Here is a 25,350-nt window from a genome sequence, read left to right on the forward strand (position 1 = left end):
GGTACCTCTAGCAGTAGCTAGGTGTCATCCTGGTAATGTGGCCGCTGGTCCTGGCATAGTGATGTTTGATGACGGGTGGCAACAAGACAGGTTGGAATACAGAGTGGCATCAGTGAACCAGTTGTTACAGTTGGAAACAACAGGGAGGAAATAACAATTATTTTATCCAATTTTTTTGGGTTTTGGCTTACTTTTAAAGTTTCCCCCAATCAGATGTTTTATCTAAGAAGGACTGGGTGAGTTCCCAAGCTTTTGCATAAGACTGTGTATTACCTGAATACAGATTGAATGTTTAACAGTGAATAATGTAGACAATTAACACACTACAAGACACTGTACATATGCACAATGAAAATATAAACAAAGGTTTTCTTTATATTAAGCGGCTGTGATATAAACTTGCCCATTCAGATTTCATTACTATTCGGTCCTCTGTGCAAGAGGGTGCCAAATACTATTTTTCGCACTTTTATTAAAACAGTCCTAATCATAAAAAAACACAATCAGATTACAAAAAAAGAACCATGAAAAAAACATGAGTTTATTGGTGTAAATGCAATAGTGACATCTACAAGTGCCACATGTAATGTCACGCGTGTGAAGTCATTATAACACCGTGGTCTATGTAATGTGCCTTCTGTTATCTCACAGTGTGCTCGGACTCAGCAGAGGCAGTAAAGCCAAGTATCTCATCTTTCTGCATCCATGGATAGTAGAGCAGGAAATGACAGGACCCTGGGAGGTTAACCCAGGCAGCACCAACCACTGGAGAAATTCCACATGAGCTCATGATTTCTGGGCAAAGATCTATGTCTGGGATTTAAATATGTATAATTCCAATATTGCCTTACATCTAATGCATGAACACAGGTCATTCGAGCATTTCATCCCTTCTATATCACTGCAATCCAGACTGCACATGAAGGCAGCATAATATTCTTATCTTCCAAGCATTTCTAAATGTTTACTTTCATCAGTAATTTGATTACTATGCATCCAAAGTGATGGTTTAGGTTTGTGTTTATGTTCAGAGCACCAGAACTATAATGGTTTCCATGGAAAATTCATCCTCTAATGGCTGTACTCTTGGCCACCATCCTCTAAGGCAAGCGTTATTGTCCATTTTCATCATAAGCTAATTTAAATATTACTGGATTATAAGAGCTGCAGCAATTTTCCTTTATATATCATAGAAGCTTAATGGTGCTCCCAGTCATTCAACACGAAGTTACTTTGAATGCTGCTATCAAGCACCTTTTTGATCCTGTTAAACAGCCAGTCAAAGCCTATGGCCACCATTCCACACTTGATTAGGTTTGCACTGCCCCCGTATGTGTGATCCTAAACTATAAGACACAAGAGACTAAATGGGTTTTAGTCCTCCGAAAACTGATGGTGAATATTGACCATGAGAGGCAGTGTAAAAGTTTGGCCAGATCCCAGCTACCTTTTGTGCACCACCGGTGCCTCTTTAGAACTGTCCTTCTGCTTTTCTGTAGCCCATTGGGAATACTCAGTGCCAGCTAGACCTGGCCAGTCCTGGCTGTGTTGAGGAGAATTGAATTGAATGCCATAGACGTGTGCTTTCTGAGTTATCCACTATGTGTGCATTCAGTATTGTGAGAGGAAGTATCATCGCACTTTATTCTGCATCTAAAGGGGTAAAAATAAACAGAACAAAATCAAGCCAAATGAGTCAGTTTATTAAGCCAAATTAATTATTTTTTCACTTGCATTGAATATTTTATTTCATGATAATTTTCTCCGTCAATTTACACGAAATAGGTGTATGGTCATTAAAGACCAATTCCAAGCACCAACACCCATCCCCTAACCCCATGGAGTCCCCTCTTGCATTAATATGCATATCCCAGTCACATGAGATGAAGTCCTCTTATTCTTCACCATTTATCTGATGCTGAGCAGTCCTTCATGATCCACAGAGCAGCATTAACATTGTGACACATCAGCTCTGTTTCCTGTATTATTGTACGGTGTCCAGGGGCGGACTGACCATTCGAGCACTCGGGCACTGCCCCAGGGCCCAGGGTCAGTAGGGGGCCCCATGAAATGCCCCTGGTACCTTTTATAGGCTTTTTTTGGTGTGCTTTGAGTGTGGGCAAGGACACAGGGGCCCCATGATCCCCTATTGCCCGGGGGCCCCTTAAGTTGTCAGTCCGCCCCTGACTGTGTCAGTGCAGAATCTATGAGGCTCTGCATTCATGGTATGTTCTCAGGCTTTTGGGTTAAATGGGGCTGGGTATCATTCAGTTTTGAAGATGAATGACATCTTGTGGGTAAGAATATGTGTTGGTGGACAGATAGAGATCAAAGCAAAGCACTCAATCCTGCACCCCAGTCAAGCAGACTGAAAGGCACCAATGCAGGACTAGCTTGACTTCAGTACAACATCCATCATGGTTGCATCATGGTTTCATCAGAGGTTCCAGAATGAAAAGTATGTTTATTAATTATACAAAGCTAAAATGCAGCCCTACCGGAGAGCTGACATGTTTCAGCCAATCTGGCCCTAGTCATAGCTGCTTGCTGAGATCTGCAGTACTCCAATAAATACATCCATGCCAAGAACACAATGTGCAGGATTACAATCTACACCAATTAAACATAATCACAAATGACCAGCAAGAAAAAAAGAGTAGCAGAAAAAGGAAAGGAAAATACTTAAAAGAAAACACAATCCACTAAAAGCATTTAATACCGCAGCCTGAACTTAACCCATAGGCCCTATTCACACTTGAACATAGCATTTTTGTGTATTTTTGCTTGTTTTGTCACAAGGTTTTATGCTAATTTGTGCAAGTTTGTGAGCGGTTTGTTCATGCATTTTTTGAGGTCTGGTGTTTGTATTCGCGAATAGAGAAAAATTTAATCTGTGGCATCCTTTGTTGCCATGTTTTGCCAGAAAAACACTCTTGGTCACGCGTCAAAACCCATTAAAGTGCATTTGCGCATTTCCATGTATTTCTATAGGAATGAAACCGTGCCAAAAATGCATCAATCTGCCCGAATGGAGAAACAAAAATAGCTCCAAAACTATTTTGAGCTTCAGGTGTTCTGCTTCAGGCGATTTGGAGTGGAGATGTGAGCCATAATGTTGATTTTTTTTTCTCCCTGAGCGTTTCAGAGCTTTGCGCTACAAAATGCTCAGGTGTGGGGACTTATAAGAGGATCAGAATGTAGTACTTACATCAGAAATCATTTTAACCACTTTACAACCTTGCTACAGCGGCGCTCACCTATGGACACAACTGATCACATGACAAGGTAAAAGGCCAATCACAGCGGTCTTTTTCCATGTGATCAGTTGTGTCGAATGACACAGCTGATCACAAAGTAAATACAGTTGCCAGTTATCAGCAGCACTTTCCTCACACTGTCACAGCATGTCACGGCAAGTGTCACATCTGTGATTATCAGTGCCCTGATTATCACTGCAGCACTAAAAATGCCAAGCAGTGCCACTCATCAGTGCCCAGCAGTGCCACTCATCAGTGCCCAGCAGTGCCACCCTTCAGAGCACATCAGTGCCACCCCTCAGTGTTCATCAGTGCCGCCAGTCAGTGCTGTCAGTCAGTGCCACCTATCAGTGCTGCATATCAGTGCAGCATCATCCGTGCCTCCTCATCAATTCCCACCAGTGCTGCCTCATCAGTGCAGCCTATCAGTGCCCATCAGTGCTGCCAAAATATATTAGAAACAAAGAAAAACTTTTTTTCACATTTTTTGCTCTTTTTTTTGTTTATAGTGCATAAAATAAAAAGCACAGTGGCGATTAAATACCATCAAAATAAAGCTATATTTGTGTGAAAAAAAATGATAAAATGTTCATATGGGTAGAGTGTTGCATGACTGTGCAACTGTCATTCAAAGTGCAAGAGCGCTGAAAGCTGAAAATTGGCCTGGGCAGAAAGGGGCTAAAGTGCTGGTAGGCAAGTGGTTAAAAAAAGGTCCAATGTCTCATTGACGGTTGAGACTGTGAGGTAATCTGTTATGGGAATGGAAAATCCACCATACCTCTTGCTCTAACAAAAGACATTGCGCAGGAAGTTCAAGGGAGGAGCAAGGGGTTCAAGGTTCAAGACACAGAAGGTTCAATGCAGGACCATTCAAGGAATTGTCCACAGAGCTGTGCAGCATTCCAGGTGGCTCAATAAGAGACGTTACCAGACACAACAGAGTTTGCTTGTTCAGATCTGGATCCTGACAGTTTGTTTTTTCTTGTTTGCATATCTTTTTCTGCTATTCTTTTTTCTTTCTTTTTATTTATGATTATGTTTAATTGGTGTAGACTGTAATCCAGCCCAGTGTTTTCTTGGCAAGGATGTATTAGATGGAGTATTGCAGATCTCAGCAGGCAGCTATGACTAACTTCAGAGTGGCTGAAATGCGTCAGATCCCCTATAGGGCTGTCTTTTAGCCTTATGTAATTAATAACTTATGTTTTATTCTGGAATCTCACTGAGATGCAGACTTTTTATTGTGGATGTTATTTGGTGGACAAAGCCAGTGAGCATTTTTTTTTACACAGTCTGGGTGCCCAACAGCATTAAAAAAATATCCAGGCGTTCAATTTAAACGTAATGTGTTTCTCTACCAAATTATCTTTTTAAATGTTTAGATAGAGTACAGAATGGCTAAAATCATGCTTAGACTTTTTTTTTTGCTATCCTTGTCTTGTTGGGGTGCTCTTTTCACAAGAAGTGACAGCAAATCTCTACACAGTGTCACCAGAACAGGTTTACCCAATGCAATCACCTTCTGTTTCAGTGACAATTAAAAAAACATTCTTATAGATCTGTAAATTATTATCTATGACTGAAAAAAAATCTGCACTCTACTTACCATCCCCCCAGCCCTCAGAGACACCAGCTAATTCATAATGCTTCTTCCTTAGTTCTCCCAGCTTTTCTCTCTCCTTTTGCAGCTGACTCTCTAGTTCAAGAACACGCACCTGATCAACATAAAAAGTGGATTTACTTCATAGTGATTATTCATGACCTTACAGGGCAATAGTATGTTTTTTGTTTATTATAAGGCAGATAGCAGTGTGCATAGTGCAGCAACCCCCCGTAGGCAAACAGACATCATTATTTATCTAACTTATGAATAAGAACACCAAAATCATAGTGTTTGTTCTGGATAACTGTACACCAATAGGCTTGCCACTATGAACTCAAAAAGAATAAACAGTATAGTGTTTTTAGTGATGACAAAATATTTTTCCTTTCCTTTAATGTAGTAAATATTTCACACAAATGTTATTTTTTTTCTATTGCTGACAGCAGGTGGCAGTACAACCTTCCAGCCCATATATGGATCAAAATTCAGCTGGTCCCTGCTGGACCTGACGAATTCCGATCCATGAATGGCCAGTTTAAGCATGCAGACAATCCTACAAATGAATGTGCTCTTAATTACATATTTATTTGTGAATAAATACTTTTTATGCAGAATAAAAATGATAAAAACAGTTGAGAAATTAAAAAAAATAACCAAATACATTATATTTTCCCTTTAATGTGATGTTAAATATTGTAATAATATTTTTATGTACAGTTGCAAGAAAAAGTATGTGAACCCCTTGGGATTACGTGGAGTTTTGCATGAATTGGGCATAAATTGTGCTCTGAACGTCATCTAACTCACAACAATAGAAGAACACAGTCTGCTGAACATAATACTACACAAACATTAGATGTTGCCATGGTTTAATTGCACATAACATGTAAACATTCACAGTGAAGGGAGGAAAAAGTATGTGAACCTTTGGACTTAATAACTGGTTGACCCTCCTTTGGCAGCAATAACCTCAACCAAACATTTTCTGTAGTTGCAGATCAGACCTGCACAACGATCTGGAGTCATTTTGGACCACTCCTCTTCACAAAACTGTTTCAGTGTAGCAATATTCTTGGGATGTCTGGTGTGATTCACTCTCTTGGTCGTACGTTTTCCTGCAAAATGTCTTGATAAACTCTGGAATTCATTTTCCCATCAATGACAACAATCCGTCCAAGCCCTGAGGCAGCAAAGCAGCCCCAAACCATGATGCTCCCTCCGCCATGTTTTACAGTGGGGATGAGGTTTTGATGTTGGTGTGCTGTGCCTTTTTTTCTCCACACATAGCGTTGTGTGTTCTTCCCAAACAACTCAATCTTGGTTTCATCTGTCCACAGTATATTTTGCCAGTAGTGCTGTGGAACATCCAGGTGCTCTTTTGCAAACTTCAAACATGCTGCAATATTCTTTTTGGACAGCAATGGCTTCCTCCGTGGTGTCCTCCCATGTACTCCATTCTTGTTTAATGTTTTCCTTATTGTAGATGTGTCAACAAAAATGTTTGCATGTGCCAGAGATTTCTGTAGGTCTTTAGCTGACACTCTGGGATTCTTCTTTACCTCATACAGCATTCTGCGCTGTGCTCTTACAGTCATTTTTACAGGACGACCACGCCTAGGGAGAGTAGCAACAGTGCTAAACTTTCTCCATTTGTAGACAGTCTGGCTTACCGTGGACACATGAACATCAAGGCTTTTGGAGATACTTTTGTAACCCTTTCCAGCTTCATGCAAGTCAACAATTCTTGATCGTAGGTCTTCTGAGAGCTCTTTTCTGCGAGGCATGGTTCACATCAGACAGTGCTTCTTGAAACCAGTAAACCAAAAACAGGTGTGTGTTTTTTAAGGGCAGGACAGCTGTCAGCAACACATCCAATATCATCACACTGATTGGAGTCAAGGTTGGCTCACTCCTGGCTCCAATTAGCTCTGGGAGAAGTCATTAAGCTAGGGCCTCACATACTTTTTCCTCCCTGCACTGTGAATGTTTACATGTTATGTGCAATTAAACCATGGCAACATCTAATGTTTGTGTAGTATTATGTTCAGCAGACTGTGTTCTTCTATTGTTGTGACTTAGATGACGTTCAGAGCACATTTTATGCCCAATTCCTGCAAAACTCCACGTAATCCCAAGGGGTTCACATACTTTTTCTTGCAACTGTATTAGGAAAGAAATGGATTTGTAAAGACACTGAATCTTAACACTGTAGGTGAACATTACCTGGGAATCCATCTCTTGCCGCTTAATTTGAGTTAGCGTTAAGGTAGAGAAGTCCATTGTGTCTGTAAACCAAGAAACAAATAGAATTCTTTTAATCTTCAGGTAATGGTATAATTATTAGAACGATTTGCCATAACTTATTAGAATAAAATGTTTTTAAAAGATTTCTACTCCATTATGTTCCACTATCATCATTCACACTTCATTCAGTTTAATGGATGCATGTTACTCATACAGGTGAGTACAACTGTTTTATGCGGAGGCAGGTGCATGGGGCCTAGTGACTGTGTGGAGCCACCACAGGGAACACATTTTTTTTAACCCTGCAATACTGTCGTAGCAGTATAGGTAATACATTTCCAGATCAACATGACTCAGTTTCACCCATAGCTGCATACCTAATTAAGTTTCCTGCAGCTGCAACCTGCCACTACATCCTGCGGCTGAAATCTTCATCACGGCTGGCTGCAATTACACTGCGAGCCTTTAAAGACTACTATGGGGCTGTCTTTTGACACTGGAGATACTTATGAAACTAAGTAGCTGGAAGAAGGGGTTGATTTACAACAAGGGGCTAGCCAAAATGAGTAAAGGTATTCCTAACAGTATATTTGTTATTAAACTGTGGTTAGGGGAGGAAAACAAGTTAAAATTATTTGGATTTATTTTGCAACCAATATTCCAATGCTTTGTCATGACCATCGTCAACAACAACAGAATAGCTATAAGTCAGGAAGGAAAGCCAATTATATCTGTTATCTGTCTGGGAGCTTATTTGGCCTTATTTCATCTTTGTCATTTGGTATCTGGAATGGGCACATTACCAAAAGAACATTCTACTTACCTACTTCATCAATCTGGGACTTGACCGATTTTGTGGAAGCCACCACACCAGCAGCATTGTGATTTACCACTTTCGAAGCTTGCTGCAATCTGGTCAGGTTAGTACTGTCCTTCTCCGATTTTACCTACAAAGAACAGTTTTGTGTGACAACAATTCAATTATTAGGTCTAATAGAAATGGGAAAAATATGGTATAACAGCAGACGTTTCAATGTTTTTAAAGGAATGGCAGTCTTTAATGGTGTTTTGCCCCATAGCAACAAATTAATGTCAAATCTCAATTGGGAAATGACAGTTGGACACTAAAAATGTAAATCTTCCAGAGGGCAAGTGGTTATAAAGGCATACCTTGGAAGCTGCTACAAGCTGGGCTGTGCTAGCTGCAATTTCATGGGAACATACAATAAGATCTTCAAATTTTCCCTGCCCTTGGACAACAAGGTCTGCAGCATCCCTGTAAAACAACACAGGAACAGGAAAACACATAAGATAAAGTATAAAATTATGTCAGAAAAAAGTAAGGAAAACAAACATGAGTTTAGACTACTCTACATATTTCAGAATCCCTAATAGAATGTATAACAACTAATTTACACTAACAGTCTGCCATACAGGTCAAATGACTCAAGTTGATACACATACATGGACAGTTTAAAGAAATCCTACAGTGCCCGCAAGGTCCCTCTGCTCAAGAAAGCACATGTCCAGGCCCATCTGAACTTTGCCACCGAACATGTGAATGATGCAGAGGAGGACTGGTTGAAAGTGTTGTGGTCAGATGAGACCAAAATCGAGCTCTTTGGCATCAAGTCAACTGTTTGGAGGAGGAGGAATGCTGCCTATGACCCCAAGAACACCATCTCAACTGTCAAACATGGTGGTGGAAACATTCTGCTTTCGGGGTGTTTTTCTAAGGGGACAGGACAACTGCACCGCATCTGAAGGGATGATGGACGGGGCAATGTACTGTCAAATCTTGGGTGAGAACCTTCTTCCCTCAGCCAGGGCATTGAAAATGGGTCGTGGATGAGTGTTCCAGCATGACAATGACCCAAAACACACGGCCAAGGCAACAAAGGAGTGGCTCAAGAAGAAGCACATTAATATCCTGGAGTGGCCTAGCCAGTCTCCAGACCTTAATCCAATTGAAAATCTGTGGAGGGAGCTGAAAGTTCGAGTTGCCAAACGTCAGCCACCAAACCTTAATGACTTGGAGAGGACCTGCCAAGAGGAGTGGGCCAAAATCCCTCTTGAGATGTGTGCAAACCTGGTGGCCAACTACAGGAAACATCTTACCTCTGATTGCCAACAAGGGATTTGCCACCAAGTACTAAGTCATGTTTTGTGTAAAATACCGTATTGCCTCGATATTTTGTTAACTTGTATTGGTGAGAAAAGTTCAAAATAGAAAGTCCTACCAACTCTTGCATACACTCAAAAATTGATTTAATAATAATATTGCATAAAATCAGAAATAAAATATTGGAATACAGAATGTTTAAATAATGTTCAAAAAATATAGTTAAGTTCTTGAGATATTGTATGTACTTTTGGATGTGTAGTGTGAATCTGTGTGTGTGTGTGGTCAATCTAGGCTTCTAAAAAAGTGTGCCTAAAAAGCCTTTGTTCTGCTCTTTAAGGAACAATTCAGCCCCCACCTTCTCCTAAAAGTGGGCTGCTATACTTTTCTGTCCCTTGTAGTCCCACAATGATGAATGGCAACAGATGTATATAACAAACCCTCAGTCGTCTCCACTCCCCTAGGAGTCTGAAATTCAATCTTAGGAACCTCTAGACAAAGCTTCACTGACATTCCATCAATCAGGGTAAATGAGATGTGTGTGTGTATATATATATATATATATAAAACTCGAAAAATTTGAATATCGTGCAAAAGTTAATTTATTTCAGTAATGCAACTTAAAAGGTGAAACTAATATATGAGATAGACTCATTACACGCAAAGCAAGATAGTTCAAGCCGTGATTTATCGTAATTGTGATGATTATGGCTTACAGCTCATGAAAACCCCAAATCCACAATCTCAGAAAATTAGAATATTGTGAAAAGGTGCAATATTCTAGGCTCAAAGTGTCCCACTCTAATCAGCTAATTAAGCCATAACACCTGCAAAGGGTTCCTGAGCCTTTAAATGGTCTCTCAGTCTGGTTCAGTAGGAATCACAATCATGGGAAAGACTGCTGACCTGACAGTTGTGCAGAAAACCATCATTGACACCCTCCATAAGGAGGGAAGGCCTCAAAAGGTAATTGCAAAAGAAGTTGGATGTTCCCAAAGTGCTGCATCAAAGCACATTAATAGGAAGTTATGTGGAAGGAAAAAGTGTGGAAGAAAAAGGTGCACAAGCAGCAGGGATGACCGCAGCCTGGAGAGGATTGTCAAGAAAAGGCCATTCAAAAGTGTTGGGAACTTTCACGAGGAGTGGACTGAGGCTGGAGTTAGTGCATCAAGAACCACCACACACAGACGGATCCTGGACATGGGCTTCAAATGTCGTATTCCTCTTGTCAAGCAGCTCCTGAACAACAAACAACGTCAGAAGTGTCTTACCTGGGATAAAGAAAAACAGCCCTGGTCTGTTGCTCAGTAGTCCAAAGTCCTTTTTTCTGATGAGAGCAACTTTTGCATCTCATTTGGAAACCAAGGACCCAGAGTATGGAGGAAGAATGGAGAGGCACACATTGCAAGATGCTTGAAGTCCAGTGTGAAGTTTCCACAGTCTATGTTGATTTGGGGAGCCAAGTCATCTGCTGGTGTTGGTCCACTGTGCTTCATTAAGTCCAGGGTCAACGCAGCTGTCTACCAGGAGATTTTGGAGCACTTCATGCTTCCTTCCTCAGACGAGCTTTATGGGGATGCTGACTTCATTTTCCAGCAGAACTTGGCACCTGCCCACACTGCCAAAAGCACCGAAACCTGGTTCAATGACCGTGGGATTACTGTGCTTGATTGGCCAGCAAACTCGCCTGACCTGAACCCCATAGAGAATCTATGGGGCATTGCCAAGAGAAAGATGAGAGACATAAGACCGAACAACGCAGAAGAGCTGAAGGCCACTATTGAAGCATCCTGGTCTTCCATAACACCTCAGCAGTGCCACAGGCTGATAGCTTCCATGCCACGCCGCATTGAGGCAGTAATTGCTGCAAAAGGGGCCCAAACTAAGTACTGAGTACATATGCATGCTTATACTTTTCAGAGGTCCGATATTGTTCTATGTACAATCCTTGTTTTATTGATTGCATGTAATATTCTAATTTTCTGAGATTGTGCATTTGGGGTTTTCATGAGCTGTAAGCCATAATCATCACAATTATGACAAATCACGGCTTGAACTATCTTGCTTTGCATGTAATGAGTCTATCTCATATATATTCTAAATTTTCGAGTTTCACCTGTATATATATTCTCCTAAAAGTAATCTTAATATAAAAGTTATATCATATTTAAATATCGTAATCAAGAAATATTACAGTATAAATCTTGTAAGCCTGACATGTATGAAATAGATTCTTACAATTCTCTTATTAGTGAAACTTTAGCTCTTACAGAGATGGGGGAAGATGGGGGAGGGACAGCTAGACTACTACATGTTGCTTGAATGTAGAGAAAAAAAACCCAAGATATATATACATATGTATTCACATACATATATGTATATTCACATAGACTATAAAAAGTCTATTTATCTTACTTTTCCCAATCTAGAACAAATAGAAATATAACAACTCAATTATTCTATTAAGATCCAACTCGTTCATACATATGTTAGTACTGTTAATAAGCAGATATTAGATATTAGGTTAAGAAAAGCTTCTAACATTTTGTGAAGGGAATCAAATACTTATTTCCCTCATGAACATGCAAATCAGTGCATAATTTGTTAGACATGCATTTCTTTTGAATTTTGTGTTGCTATGCTGTCTTTCAGTGTTACAATATACCTACCATTCGATTTTTAGACTGATCATTTCTTTGTGAGTGGGCACACATTCAAAATCAGCAGGGGATCAAATATTTATTTCCTTCACTGTAAGCTAACTTTGAAGCTAGAAGCGCACTGTTGCAGTTGGGCGCCTCTGTAAAAAGGCTAAGCAGTAAAGCTACCTTTTCTCCTTAACAATAATAAAATATATGCAAGACTTGGAAAACCAACTTTGTCTATCCAGCTACAGCCAGGTTTGACAAAAATGTCTTGCTGATTATGTAAAGTCCTAGCTACGTCTTGACGTCACTTCCGTTCGGCGGCCATCTTGGCTGCACTCCAAACTGGCTCTACTACGTGACCTAACCCAAGCTGATGCGAGAGGCCAGCAGCACCCATCCAGAGCATGGTATTTTCCCTGCACCGTGACTCCCAGGACAATCATCTGCCCTCCTCGCTCCTCCATTGGGACCTGCTAAGGAGCCTTGGCCCCTGGTACCTCAGCCATCTACTCCAGATGTCCAGCCTAGATGATGTCCTCTAACTATTACCTGATGCCTGATATTTACTCACATCTTGTGAGTTTTTAAATCTTGTGTGCAATAAACTGTTACCATTTTACTACACTTAGTCTGGCGCACCTCTCTCTCCTCTGTTCTCTCAACACAGAGTTCTGGGTTACTCTAGAGAGTGCGGCCTCACGACGGTGTTCACACTGCAGCTATATATATATATTTCTTACTAACCCCCCTCCTGCCCAGTACTACCTGAGTTATAAGACTCCTCCACCATTTGAACTATTCAAGCTGCTAAACCCTTCCTGAACTACCAAATACTTTATTTACTCCTATATATACAGTTGCAAGAAAAAGTATGTGAACCCCTTGGGATTACGTGGAGTTTTGCATGAATTGGGCATAAAATGTGCTCTGAACGTCATCTAAGTCACAACAATAGAAGAACACAGTCTGCTGAACATAATACTACACAAACATTAGATGTTGCCATGGTTTAATTGCACATAACATGTAAACATTCACAGTGCAGGGAGGAAAAAGTATGTGAGGCCCTAGCTTAATGACTTCTCCCAGAGCTAATTGGAGCCAGGAGTGAGCCAACCTTGACTCCAATCAGTGTGATGATATTGGATGTGTTGCTGACAGCTGTCCTGCCCTTAAAAAACACACACCTGTTTTGGGTTTACTGGTTTCAAGAAGCACTGTCTGATGTGAACCATGCCTCGCAGAAAAGAGCTCTCAGAAGACCTACGATCAAGAATTGTTGACTTGCATGAAGCTGGAAAGGGTTGCAAAAGTATCTCCAAAGGCCTTGATGTTCATGTGTCCACGGTAAGACAGACTGTCTACAAATGGAGAAAGTTTAGCACTGTTGCTACTCTCCCTAGGCTTGGTCGTCCTGTAAAAATGACTGCAAGAGCACAGCGCAGAATGCTGCACGAGGTAAAGAAGAATCCCAGAGTGTCAGCTAAAGACCTACAGAAATCTCTGGCACATGCTAACATTTTTGTTGACACATCTACAATAAGGAAAACATTAAACAAGAATGGAGTACATGGGAGGACACCACGGAGGAAGCCATTGGTGTCCAAAAAGAATATTGCATCACGTTTGAAGTTTGCAAAAGAGCACCTGGATGTTCCACAGCACTACTGGCAAAATATACTGTGGACAGATGAAACCAAGATTGAGTTGTTTGGGAAGAACACACAACACTATGTGTGGAAAAAAAGGCACAGTACAGCAACATCAAAACCTCATCCCCACTGTAAAACATGGTGGAGGGAGCATCATGGTTTGGGGCTGCTTTGCTGCCTCAGGGCCTGGACGGATTGTTGTCATTGATGGGAAAATGAATTCCAGAGTTTATCAAGACATTTTGCAGGAAAACGTACGACCATCTGTCCGCCAACTGAAGCTCCGCAGAGGATGGGTGATGCAACAGGACAATGACCCAAAGCATACCAGTAATTCAACAAAACAATGGCTGCAACAGCACAGAATACGCCTTCTGGAGTGGCCCAGTCAGAGTCCTGACCTCAACCTGATTGAAATGCTGTGGCATGACCTTAAGAGAGCGATTCACACCAGACATCCCAAGAATATTGCTACACTGAAACAATTTTGTGAAGAGGAGTGATCCAAAATTACTCCAGATCATTGTGCAGGTCTGATCTGCAACTACAGGAAATGTTTGGTTGAGGTTATTGCTGCCAAAGGAGGGTCAACCAGTTATTAAGTCCAAAGGTTCACATACTTTTTCCTCCCTGCACTGTGAATGTTTACATGTTATGTGCAATTAAACCATGGCAACATCTAATGTTTGTGTAGTATTATGTTCAGCAGACTGTGTTCTTCTATTGTTGTGACTTAGATGACGTTCAGAGCTCATTGTATGCCCAATTCATGCAAAACTCCACGTAATCCCAAGGGGTTCACATACTTTTTCTTGCAACTGTATATATTTTTCTCTCCCCCCCCCCCCCCCAGTCTCGCGGAGAAGTCCCTATGCTCTCCTATAACTGAACTACTTACACACCTCTAAAGACTTTTGTGATCTGCATACCCACTACTACCTCTCCTGCGCCAATACGCACTTCTGTTTGATTATGTAAGGTGCATTCTGTTTCATAGAAATGTTACGGTGTCTGTACATTTACCGATGTCCCAGGTATCCCTTACATTTCTATGGCTTTATTTATGTATGCCATCAATTCACATGTGCCAGGAAGGTAATTCTGTGATTCAGTTTCTTAATGATGTACCTGGAAAGCACCTGGATTTGTTCCATGACCTTATTCAAACTTATCACTGGTTTAGATCTTATAGTAAGCTGAACTTAAAGGATAAGTTCACCTATTTTAATATGTTACATGTTCCACCCATATTTAGGGTGGAACATGAAACATTTTCCAGCAGCTGCAGCCCCCTCCCCCGCTCCCCCCCCCCCCATCCTCCCTGACAGCAAGCGGGTATTTACTCCGGTGCCCGACGTCACTATTTGAAAACGCGGCTGTGCGGGGTTCTTCCCACACGGCTGTGTCATTCATTCATTCACAACTTCCTCTGAATTACTCCAACTACTGTCAGCCATTGCAGTTCTGAATGGAATACGGGGTCACTGTTGAGCGGCCTCGTAGTTCAATCTCAAGCCCTGCAGTTTGTAAACAGTAAGCCAGTATGAAGGTATGGGCTGAAAGCTGCACGGCTTGTCTGCAGGAGTCTGGCATTGCGCCCCTGATCCACTGATCATGGGTGCAATGCTTTCCAGGCTTCTTAGGGAAAATTAATAAATATAAATTTTTTTCCTTCAAAAATACTGTATGTGCATTTATTATTTTTTTCCCAAAAGGTAAACTTATCCCTTAACCACTTTCCCACCGCCCTATAGCAGAAATACTGCTACAAGGCGGCATGGCTGTGCAAAATCACCATTTGCGGCCTCAGGTGTCGATTACCGGGTTCGGCTGGTGATTCCTCACCGGCACCCAGTTATTGCTGATGGAGTTAGAAACCTGTATGTAAATACAGATCTCTCCCCTGTCAGCTCCTGCACATTGCTTTGTATTGCTCTGCATAGCAAAGCAATACAAAGCAATGTGCTGACACAGTTAAAGGCACACACAGCACACAGTAAAAGAGCACACAGTTAACCCTTTGATTGCCCCAGATGTTAACCCTTTCTGCCAAGTGCCAGTAGTACAGTGTCAGTGCTTTTTATTAGCACTGTCACTGGGGATGTCAGTGGCAGTTAGTCAGTTCCCAACAAGTGTCAGAATGCCCGCCGCAGTCCCGCTATAAGTCGTTGATCGCTGCCATTACTAGTATACAACAAAGAAAATTCAAGTATATACACCGCCATTTGTACACGCTATAATTTTCATGTAAACCAATTAATTTACACATACTGGGATTTTTTTTAGCAAATACATGTAGCAGAATACATTTGGGCCTAAATTTATGACAATTTGATTTTTTTAAATTTTTTTACTGGACATGTTTAATAGCAAAAAGTCAAAAATATTGTTTTGTTCTCAAAATTGTCTGATTTTTTTTTTATAGCGCAAAAATTAAAAACTGCACAGGCGATCAGATACCACAAAAAGAAAGCTCCACTTGTGGAACAAAAAGGACATAAATTTAATTTGGGTGCAGTGTTGCATGACCACGCAATTGTCAGTTAAAGTAACGCAGGGCCGCATCGCAAAAAATAGCCTGGTCAGGAAGGGGGGTAAATCCTCAGGAGGGCAAGTCGTTAAAAGAGACTGTATCATGTTAGGTGAGACATATGGTATGTAACCAATATTCCCCACAGGGTGGTGTCAATGTTAGAAAATGCCCCTGGGCCACATTTCCTATTAGGGATAAAAAGGTAAAAAGATAAGCACACTGCAGCCTATGATCAGTGCACAGAGTATCAGTTAGACAGAAGTATAATTCAATTCCTGGGCCATACCAGCCATTGTCTTGAGATTACACTATAAGTTTTGAGCAAAAGACACAGCTGCAGCCAAGGCAACTGTGCCTGAAAATAAAACTGCTAAATTATTTGTGCTGGTGTATTTTTCTACAATTACCACTTATGGTAATTATGTCATGTGCAGGATTATGACTCAGAATAAGAAATTAACTGCTCCAAAAGTGACTGCAGAGTTCAGTCTAGGTCTTCCAAAGCCCGGGTCCACAAAAACTGCATGGAGGGAACTTCAAAAGCAAAACATTCATGGGCGTGCTGCAATTGTTAAACCACTAGTAATTGAAATGAATGCTCAGAAGTGGAGAGAGTGGTGCAACAACTATAAAGCGTGGACTATCGCTCAATGGGAGATTGTAATATGGTCCAATGAATCAAGCTTCAGATTGTTTCCAGCCTCCAGATGTGTTTTAGTGTGTGTATATGTGTGTGTTTCCATAAATTTTGTCCAACCCCTGTCAATCCCAATGTAGTCAAATTTCCAAAAGTGCCTCTGGTTCTGGTGTTGTGTAAGTGCTTGCCAGTCATAGTACTATGATCTTTCCACAGTGATTTTTTTTAACCCCTTCCTGCCAGACCCAGCATCCGCTTAAATTGGTTCTTTACCCTTGAAGTCAAAAATGAAAAGTCAGCAACTACAAATACTGTATCTGCTGACTTTTAATAATAGGGCACTTACCTGACCAGGGATCCAGCGTTATCCTCATCTGTCTTTGGTGCCAGGCGCTGGAATGTTTACTTTGGGAAGCTGGCTGTGACTGCCTGTGGCTTTATAACCGGCATCCCACTGAACATGCATGAATCAAACTGTGATTTGTGAATGGTCCTGCAGCTTTCTGGGAACTGTGATGTGTCCCAGAAGGCTGTGGGGGGGGTACACTTTTGCTTGAATCACCGTAGCAATTCGACCAGAATTGGAAGCGGGTACCTGTCAAAACCAGATACCTGCTTCCCCCAAAAAAGTGCCAAAACTAAAAAAGGAGGGGGGGGGGAGGAGGAGGAGGAAGACAAGTGGAACTTTCAGCACAGAAATCTCTTGCTGCGTGCGTAACGCATTTGTGCAGTGGCAAATAGGGTGGACTTTACCACCTACACACTGCACATATGCATCTATGGGAGCAGAGGTTTCTGTGCTGACAGCACGCTTACAGCAGACTGGTTCCCAATCATATGACTACCAAGACGTTCAGATTTTCCTGCATGAGTAGAGCTGGGGCAAAGAGGCTGAATAAGATAGTGTGCCCACTCTGCCCAGTACACCTAAAATGGATGAAAAGAAGCATAGTGCAATTCATACTTCCTCCCTAGTAGCAGCTTGGATCTAGGTGTATGGACCCAAAGTGGGAAAACTCTAAATACACAGTGCCCTCATCCACCAATAATACGCAAGCTAAGCAGAGAGAGCAACAATGAGGGTCAAATGGCACAAAGGATGACATGAAATACATGCTACATAAAATGTATTACTGACACTCATCAACATGATGTGTGCTGCCACATGCCACAGTCTAAGTTAAACTTAGACTGGCTATGAAGAAATCTGGCCTTTCATTTATCCTTTAAAAATGCTGCATGCAGCAGTTCACACTATGTCAGGGATGGCAGATACCTAGGCATCCTAACACCAGGTTATTTAAAAAGGTCCAATGGTCCTCTGTTCTCTTGTTTCTGGTATTTAACCCAAAACCAAAAATGTAATATATTGCAGTTTACCAATCATTACATTTAATGACTGCTTTAGTTTTCTTTTTTTCTTTTTCTCTCTGTTTTCACTTGGTGATCTTGCCAGTAACACTCCTCCTGTATTAGAGTGCCTACACACTGTATGAAGGATCACAGGGAGCACATTTGGATAGCAGCATTCTCAGTCTGGGAATGGGAGTATTAGATGTACTAGCAGATTGATAAGAAATAGCAAACTGAAGCTGAACTCCAGCTAACACTTTATAAACAGTTACAGCAAAATTGATCTTTACCTTTTAGGATAAAGGTTTGACATCAATAAATAAAAGCTGATCATTATAAGCACCACTGTCAGTAGTAATGTTTAGTCTCAACGCTGTAACTGATACATTTTGTAAGTCCAGATATAAATAGTAGAAAGAAAGCCTATACAATACTAATGCAGCCATCACGTCTAAGGATTGGTAAGCTGCAATATAATAAATATTTGCTTTTGGGTTTAATACTGCTTTAAGATCTGACACTGCAAAGCAGCCTTTGTGATTTCCTAAGAAAGGACCAATCCCATCCTTCTATAAATTGATGTCTTCTGATTACTATAATATACTTACACCATAACAGTGGCCCCCCACCCCACGGCCTTGGAAGCAGAAATCAGCCCCTCTGTCCATCGTGAGTTTCTGGCATAGAACTCTTTTGGAGATGCTGCTCCCTAAAAATAATTAGCACACAATTAAATCTTTGCAAATACATGCATCATAAAAATTGACTCTCTCTGGACTATGATTGTGTGATGTGCTTGAATAGGAAGTCACACAAAGGACAAGGACATACTGACCCTTCCACTCTCCACAATCTCTTTCTGAAGATCCTTTGAGGCCAGAATCAAAGCGTGGATTCCCTGCATGAGATCCGTACATGACCGAAGAATCCTGCAGAACAAAGTCACACATTTTGAGAAGAATTCCTATTCCACAACATAGGCTTCAGTCTCATTTTATCTCTTGGATATGGAGTGTTTGAACAAATAAGTATCTTACTGTTCATTGACTTGTAATTTGAGTCCAGTATCATCTGTCCGAGACTTCTTCAGCATTTCCTAAGGGGAAAAAAATGATTATCCTGTCACACAAAGTATCTTCAAAGAACAATCTATTACTTTTATCTGTGTCTGAATCAGATATGCAATTATTTTTATTTTAACTGATAAATTACGTGTCGCTGAGACCTTTTGTGACCGGCCAATGAACTGATGTTGCTTGTAAGCAATGCACTCTTATGGTGGCCATGTGTGCTTGATAAATGATTGATTTCTTTTCTTATCAATCTCTTCCAACAGAAATAATTGATCTATAGTTGACAGCCTGTTCAATCGATATGCCACACACGGGAAAGTGGATTTCGATCAATAGTGACGATATAACGGTAACCTGTGATCAGATATTATCGCTTGTATTTCTGTTTTCACCATGTAATCTCATAGTCAGATCAAACAAAATACCACTGCGTAAGGCCGTGGATAAGGGGTTACCACTGGTGCACTGGGTGCATCAGATGTGGGCAAGCAGGGTGATCGGCATGGCAGGGGGGCAATTACTGGATCCGATCCCCTGTATGGCTTTCTGCAGCAACTGAAATCTGGCTTCTTCTCCTCTGCCTCCTGCCAGCTTTTAGCTGCTGCAGAGAGAGCTATACAGCGGATCAGTTCCAGTAATTGCCCCCCGCCACACTAAGTACCTTGCCTGTGCACCAAAGTTTCCCCCTGCTGCCCAGGCCCCCCTGTGTACCCCCTACCCTCACAGTGCTTCAAACTTCCCTCCTGTTCTTCCTACTGTCAGCTGCAAGCAAACAATAGGATCCTTCAGGATGGGGAGCAGGGAAAGGGTCCGGTAATAATGTCAAATTTACCAGCCCCTTCCTTTCTGAATGAACACAATGAGTGATCGGTACCGGTCACTCACTGTGTTCCTTCATAAACTAAAGCATAGTAAACTGTGTTTATTTTGGGGGGCCCTGTCAGGTTGGCTGTATGGGGCCCAGTGACTTCTAACAGAAGCCCTGCCTCTGGGACAGAAATATTTATTAACAATCTCCCTGAAGAAATCTATGAAGATAGATGAATTTCACTTTTTCAGACTGTTGGAATATTGTATGAGTTTTGTCTTATGATGAACAGATTATACAGGTGAAAGCAAACACGTGAAAGCTAGCATGTGTATTGTACTTTGTGTATTCAGGGTTGGAGGCGCCAGGTTGTCTGGGGTGGGGCCCTGGCTTGTCTGGGTGCTTGGCTGTTGATTAGCTTACTGTTAATTAGATCATTGTTAGCTGTTGGCTGTACTGTTTACCATTTACACTGTTTAGGATAATGTTATCAAGCTCTTACCTATGCAGTGTGGGATATTTGTTTTTATTGTTCATGTGGGGACTGCCCCTGTTTCTGAAGTGTATAAAGGATCTTCCATTTTGCTTGAGGTGATTGTAGCCGTATTAGTGCACTTGCGACAGAAACAATTCAGTACTGTCCGTGATATTTTTTTTATTTGCACTAACATACAATTTTGAGGACAAGCTTTTGGGGTATGTCCCCTTCTTCAAGGTCCGAGCAGTACTATTACAATGTTAACATTGTAATAGTACTGCTCGGACTTTGAAGAAGGGGACATACCCCGAAAGCTTGTCCTCAAAACTGTATGTTAGTGCAAATAAAAAGTATCATGGACAGTACTGAATTGTTTCTGAAGTGTATAAAAAAACCTGTATTTCTGTTCAATAAAGGGTTCCAGTTTTTGCACCTAAGCTAGAGTTGCCTAATCTTGGATGCGATGCCCAACTATAATACCTTGGTCCTGTGTTCCAGTGGCGAGGAAGCAGTTCTCTGATGGAATCACCCAATTGGGGTGACAGGCGGTCCGTCATAACCACTGTATTCATGAACAAAGTTTCTCTGCACTGCCAACTGATGCAAAACAATCGGTACTATTCCACCCTGGCCCATCGACTCAGTTTGATCACAGCCAAACGAAATTGAGTCTAAGTCAATTGAAGGGAACTTATGGCCATACGATTGTTTGCAGATTGGATCATTTTGATTAAATTGTGCATCAATCGGATAAAAAAAACAACTGAAGTGTATGTAGCCACCATTAGAGCCATGTCACACTAGCAATCCTGTTGCCAGGAACAAGATCGCTAGTGTGACATGGCTCTTATCTTATGTCCTCCTGCATATTCCTAAGGTCTCAAATGATTTTGCAGTTTAAGTAAAGTAAACAATGATTTGGGGGTCAGCTTTGGAAACATTAAACAGATTACATGACACAGAATGGACTTGCTGCTGTGGAACAGATAAAGATAAGGTGCCAGAGGTTCTAGTAACACAGTAAAAGTTCTGTACGAGGCCCAGATAATCAGTGCAAGTCTCCCCTCTATGTGGGAGTCATTAGCCAAACACCATTTCTGTGTCTGAACTGCTCTGCAGTTCCTAATGTAAATCAAAAGGCACAAGTGATATCAGTGGTCCACAGCTTGAGTAAGTATGATATGAATGTGGTACTGACGGAAGACAGTGTGGCCTCTAAAGAGGAAAAATCTGCAGATGCACCATAGCTCTCCAGCTATTTCTAAGACAATACTGTATAGGTGATTGTGTATCGTGCTGGACTAAGGTTCCATGGGTGTCATCAGTTTAAGAATATTCTTTATTCACCATGATGATAGTAAGAATATGCTGAAAGCACATTTTTTTTACCAAGTAAACTAACTAAACACAGTTCTCACCTCAATCCTGGCAGCAGCAGTTTCTACAGCTGCTGCAGTGGCTGTCATTTCTTTCTCCACTAGGTCACCCAACTCCTCCTCTTTGATATCCAGTGATGGAGGACGTAACTCCTAAAAGACAAACATCCAAATTATGACAGGATATACTGTGTGTCAACCAAGTTATTATGGCATGGGTTATCTAAAAGGGCAACTTCACTTTAGGGAGGAACAAGGTAAGTATATAACTGTGCTGGCTACCTTCACAGTTGTGCATTTTGTTCACTATTATTGCTGTTTTCACTGTCATACTGAAAAAATTCATATTTCTTAACTGCAGTCTGTGTGTCATTGAGAGAGACATTTTTGCACAGTAATGCGAAGCTGGGTTGTGTGAGAGATGGTGTCAGTGAAACCCTTGGGGATATCCTGGATAGAAAATGAACATTTCACTCTCCCTGAGTTCCCCTGATATTACTGATTAGCACTAAAAATGTAAATTGATCCTTTTCCTCTGCACTCAATAAAACCCTGAGGTACAGCCAAGGGGAATATTTATGGAAATGTTAAAATTAGTGTGAAATATAATGACGACTGGGATCTCCAGTTCTTGGCACAGAAGTTCTAACCAAAGTAGGTCATGTCACTTGAGGTCCCTTCTGTACCGTAATTACACCTGATTACTAATGACTGTGTAAATACTACAGTTAATCAAGCATTCTTATCCCTGTACAACATGGCCACTGGGAATAGATGTGATTAAAATTCCTTGTAAAATACTTTAAAGTGGAGCTGCTGTTACAGAAAAATACAACTTTTCTCAAAATAAATCAAAAAAGGGATTATGCTCTGAACCAAAAGGAACTTTCCCACTTACACATATCTCATTACAAATGATGACAATAGATGAGCAGAATTGCGAGATTTCCCAGGACAAATTTGATCCAACCTCTTGTATGCTATGCACAGGCACACCCTCTCTTAACTCGTATCCCGATTTAGTACTTGCATGTTTGTTAGGAAAACGGCTCAGTAATCAACAAAAGAATGTTCTGTGCAATGGAAAACATTGAATTTCCAGCCTATTATGAAGTATTTTCTGCTCCAGCTTATGTGCTACAGTCATCCCTGTCACATTCATGCATAAATGTTGCGGGAAGTTCTTGCAATATACAGTATTTTTAGATGGTGGGGCAAGCTCAACTTTTCCAATAGGAGGTTTGCATACACTTCCAACTGCTTATATCTCTAGATCTTCCAGTCATTTTGTCATATTGTATTAACTAAAAGCAACCTCTGCTTATGGATTTCTTTACCATTTGCTTAGTTTGAATTGCCCAGGCTCCAAAGAGCTTCTCATTAAAGAATAAGTTGTCACACAAAAATTACAGTTTAAGGCATCTTCCCAGAATGATTTGCTTACTTTTGCTAACCAAATGGCACTGTCTATTGCTACATTGTCTAAAGGCACTAAAACTTGGGGCTGATTAAAATTAAAAACAGAAAATAAGCACAAAAGTGAAGTTGTTGCTCATATTGCCCAATCCAAACTCTTGTTTGTTGTTTCGTAAAGGTCAAACTTCAGTGATTGCTACTGACAAACTTAATTAAGGGTATTTTTTTTAGAAATTAATAAAATAAAGTGCCCAAAGGGACCAGTCAGACATTTTATTTTCTCCCAGATAGATGTTAGGTTCCATTTTCTGTCCATTGTATGCATCTTTTATAATACCACTAGCACCTGGTCATCTGTTCCCAATTTTGGCAGCCATCCATCTTTACCTGAGCAATATCAGCTATCAACTTGAGTGTGAGAGTAATATGGCTGCAGTCCACTTCATCATCTGCTTTTCTATTTCGTATACCCGAAAGATAGTTAAGAGCTTCTGTGCCACAAGTCCGACAGCTGTCACTTAACTCTGAGATAAAAGAAAAAGCACAGATTATAAACAGCAGTGATAAAGAACATGATGGGGATATTGCTCAAGCAAAGCATTTTAGAATACTGTTATTAGAACATTAAACTGTGCTAACAGACAGTTAAAGCATTGTGAATACAGACATCACACTGTTACAGAACAGTCAAATAAAAAAAATCCTGTTATGCTTTCATTTAAAAAGCCTTAAATGTATTTATACATACTAGTTAGTGTTTCTACCTAACTACATCCTGACATCAGCATTATGTAATCCCTGTACAGCATTGAGACTAAGAGAAGGAACCACAGAGCTCTTGGCTCTAATGCTTTGCATTGTGCTTGTCAGACTAAAACTGAAGGTAGAGGAGCACACAGATAACCTTATTAATTTTCTGCTGCTCCTTCACTGTCCAGTCAAAGGCTGGAGGAGAAGAGATTACTACGGAACTCCAATAGCAATTTTATTTCATATAGTCACCCATAAAATAGAAGTGCCATTACTATGGTTTTAGGAAGCTGGAAAGTGACTACATTTGCATTTGCTAACACTGAGATGTTTGGAGTGGACTGCAGTCCAGAGCTGTTATATGTGGAACCTATTTTCTACCACAAGATGCCCTAAGCTACGTGAGTTACATTATGCTCAGTGTCACTCAACCAGGAAGACTGAGGAAATATTGTGAGTGCAGACATCAAGAGTTCGCCCCACAGTGCCCAGCATTTGGGCATAAAAACTAAAGTGGTTCTTAAGGGTCCAGGTTTTTTACCTTCATGCATTATATGCATGAAGGTAAAAAAATTTTGTGTGCAGCTCCTCCCCACCAATCCTTAACTGAGCCCCCTTCAAAGCAGCAATGTTCACAACAGCTTCAGCTGTATGGGGACTCTCCCTTCTCATTGGCTGAGACAGCAGCAGCCCATTGGCTCCCCCAAGTGTCAATCACAGCCAGTGGACCATGAGCACAGACTGTGTATTATGGATGTATAGAGCAGCAGCTCGGGAATGAGCATGCAGAGGTGCCCCGAGGCATGTAGCTTTCTCTGGGGGCTTTGCTAGAGGGGGAGGAGCAGGAGAGCTGGCGGGGGACCTGAAAAGTAGAGGATCAGGGCAGCTGTGTGCAAATAACAAATGATATTTTGTTATTTTATATATATAAAAAAAGGAAGGCTTTAGTATCACTTTAAATTGCTTGAAAAATAAGAATTTCACTGGACAATGGTATAAGCATGAGATACTCACTGTCAGAGGTTCTGGTCTGAGCTCCTTGTAGGATCACATCACTGATTCTATGTGCAAACTGAACCACACTCGACAACAAACAGTTTCACATCTAGGAATAAAGAAACATAAGCAGATAAATCTGTGATTTTCATATACTAACTGCATGTTCTACAATTTATATCTGTATAAATATCTTCATTTTCAATCATCCAGGGTTATAAAATAAATAATTATGGCTAAATTTATTACAGCATCCCAAACTACAGTGTCGCAGCTTCTAGTGTTTGTATGTTTGTGGGCATTCAGAAACATTCTGATCATATTCTTAAAGAAGAAATCAAAGCCTAAGAAAAAAAAATAAACACTATAACATATTAACTAACACATGATTTGTGTGATATGTA

At 40.8% G+C, this 25,350-nt stretch overlaps 1 protein-coding gene across 1 annotated transcript in view; it reads right to left on the minus strand.

Moving 5' to 3' along the window:
* Positions 1 to 520: 520 nt before the first annotated feature.
* The window catches only part of HIP1 (huntingtin interacting protein 1), a 158,336-nt gene continuing 133,506 nt past the window's right edge, over positions 521 to 25,350 (minus strand). Inside the window, 11 exon segments of the mRNA XM_089683803.1 lie at positions 521 to 1,653; positions 4,864 to 4,972; positions 7,084 to 7,145; positions 7,928 to 8,051; positions 8,275 to 8,380; positions 18,658 to 18,758; positions 18,885 to 18,978; positions 19,087 to 19,145; positions 21,827 to 21,937; positions 23,588 to 23,724; positions 24,965 to 25,055. Of these exon segments, the coding sequence (XP_089539929.1) occupies positions 1,643 to 1,653; positions 4,864 to 4,972; positions 7,084 to 7,145; positions 7,928 to 8,051; positions 8,275 to 8,380; positions 18,658 to 18,758; positions 18,885 to 18,978; positions 19,087 to 19,145; positions 21,827 to 21,937; positions 23,588 to 23,724; positions 24,965 to 25,055 (1,005 nt within the window). The 3' untranslated portion in view covers positions 521 to 1,642.

Source organism: Staurois parvus, unplaced genomic scaffold, assembly GCF_062004578.1.
Source record: "Staurois parvus isolate SC_StPar_1 unplaced genomic scaffold, SC_StPar_1.0 ptg000321l, whole genome shotgun sequence".
NCBI classification, from domain to species: domain Eukaryota; kingdom Metazoa; phylum Chordata; class Amphibia; order Anura; family Ranidae; genus Staurois; species Staurois parvus.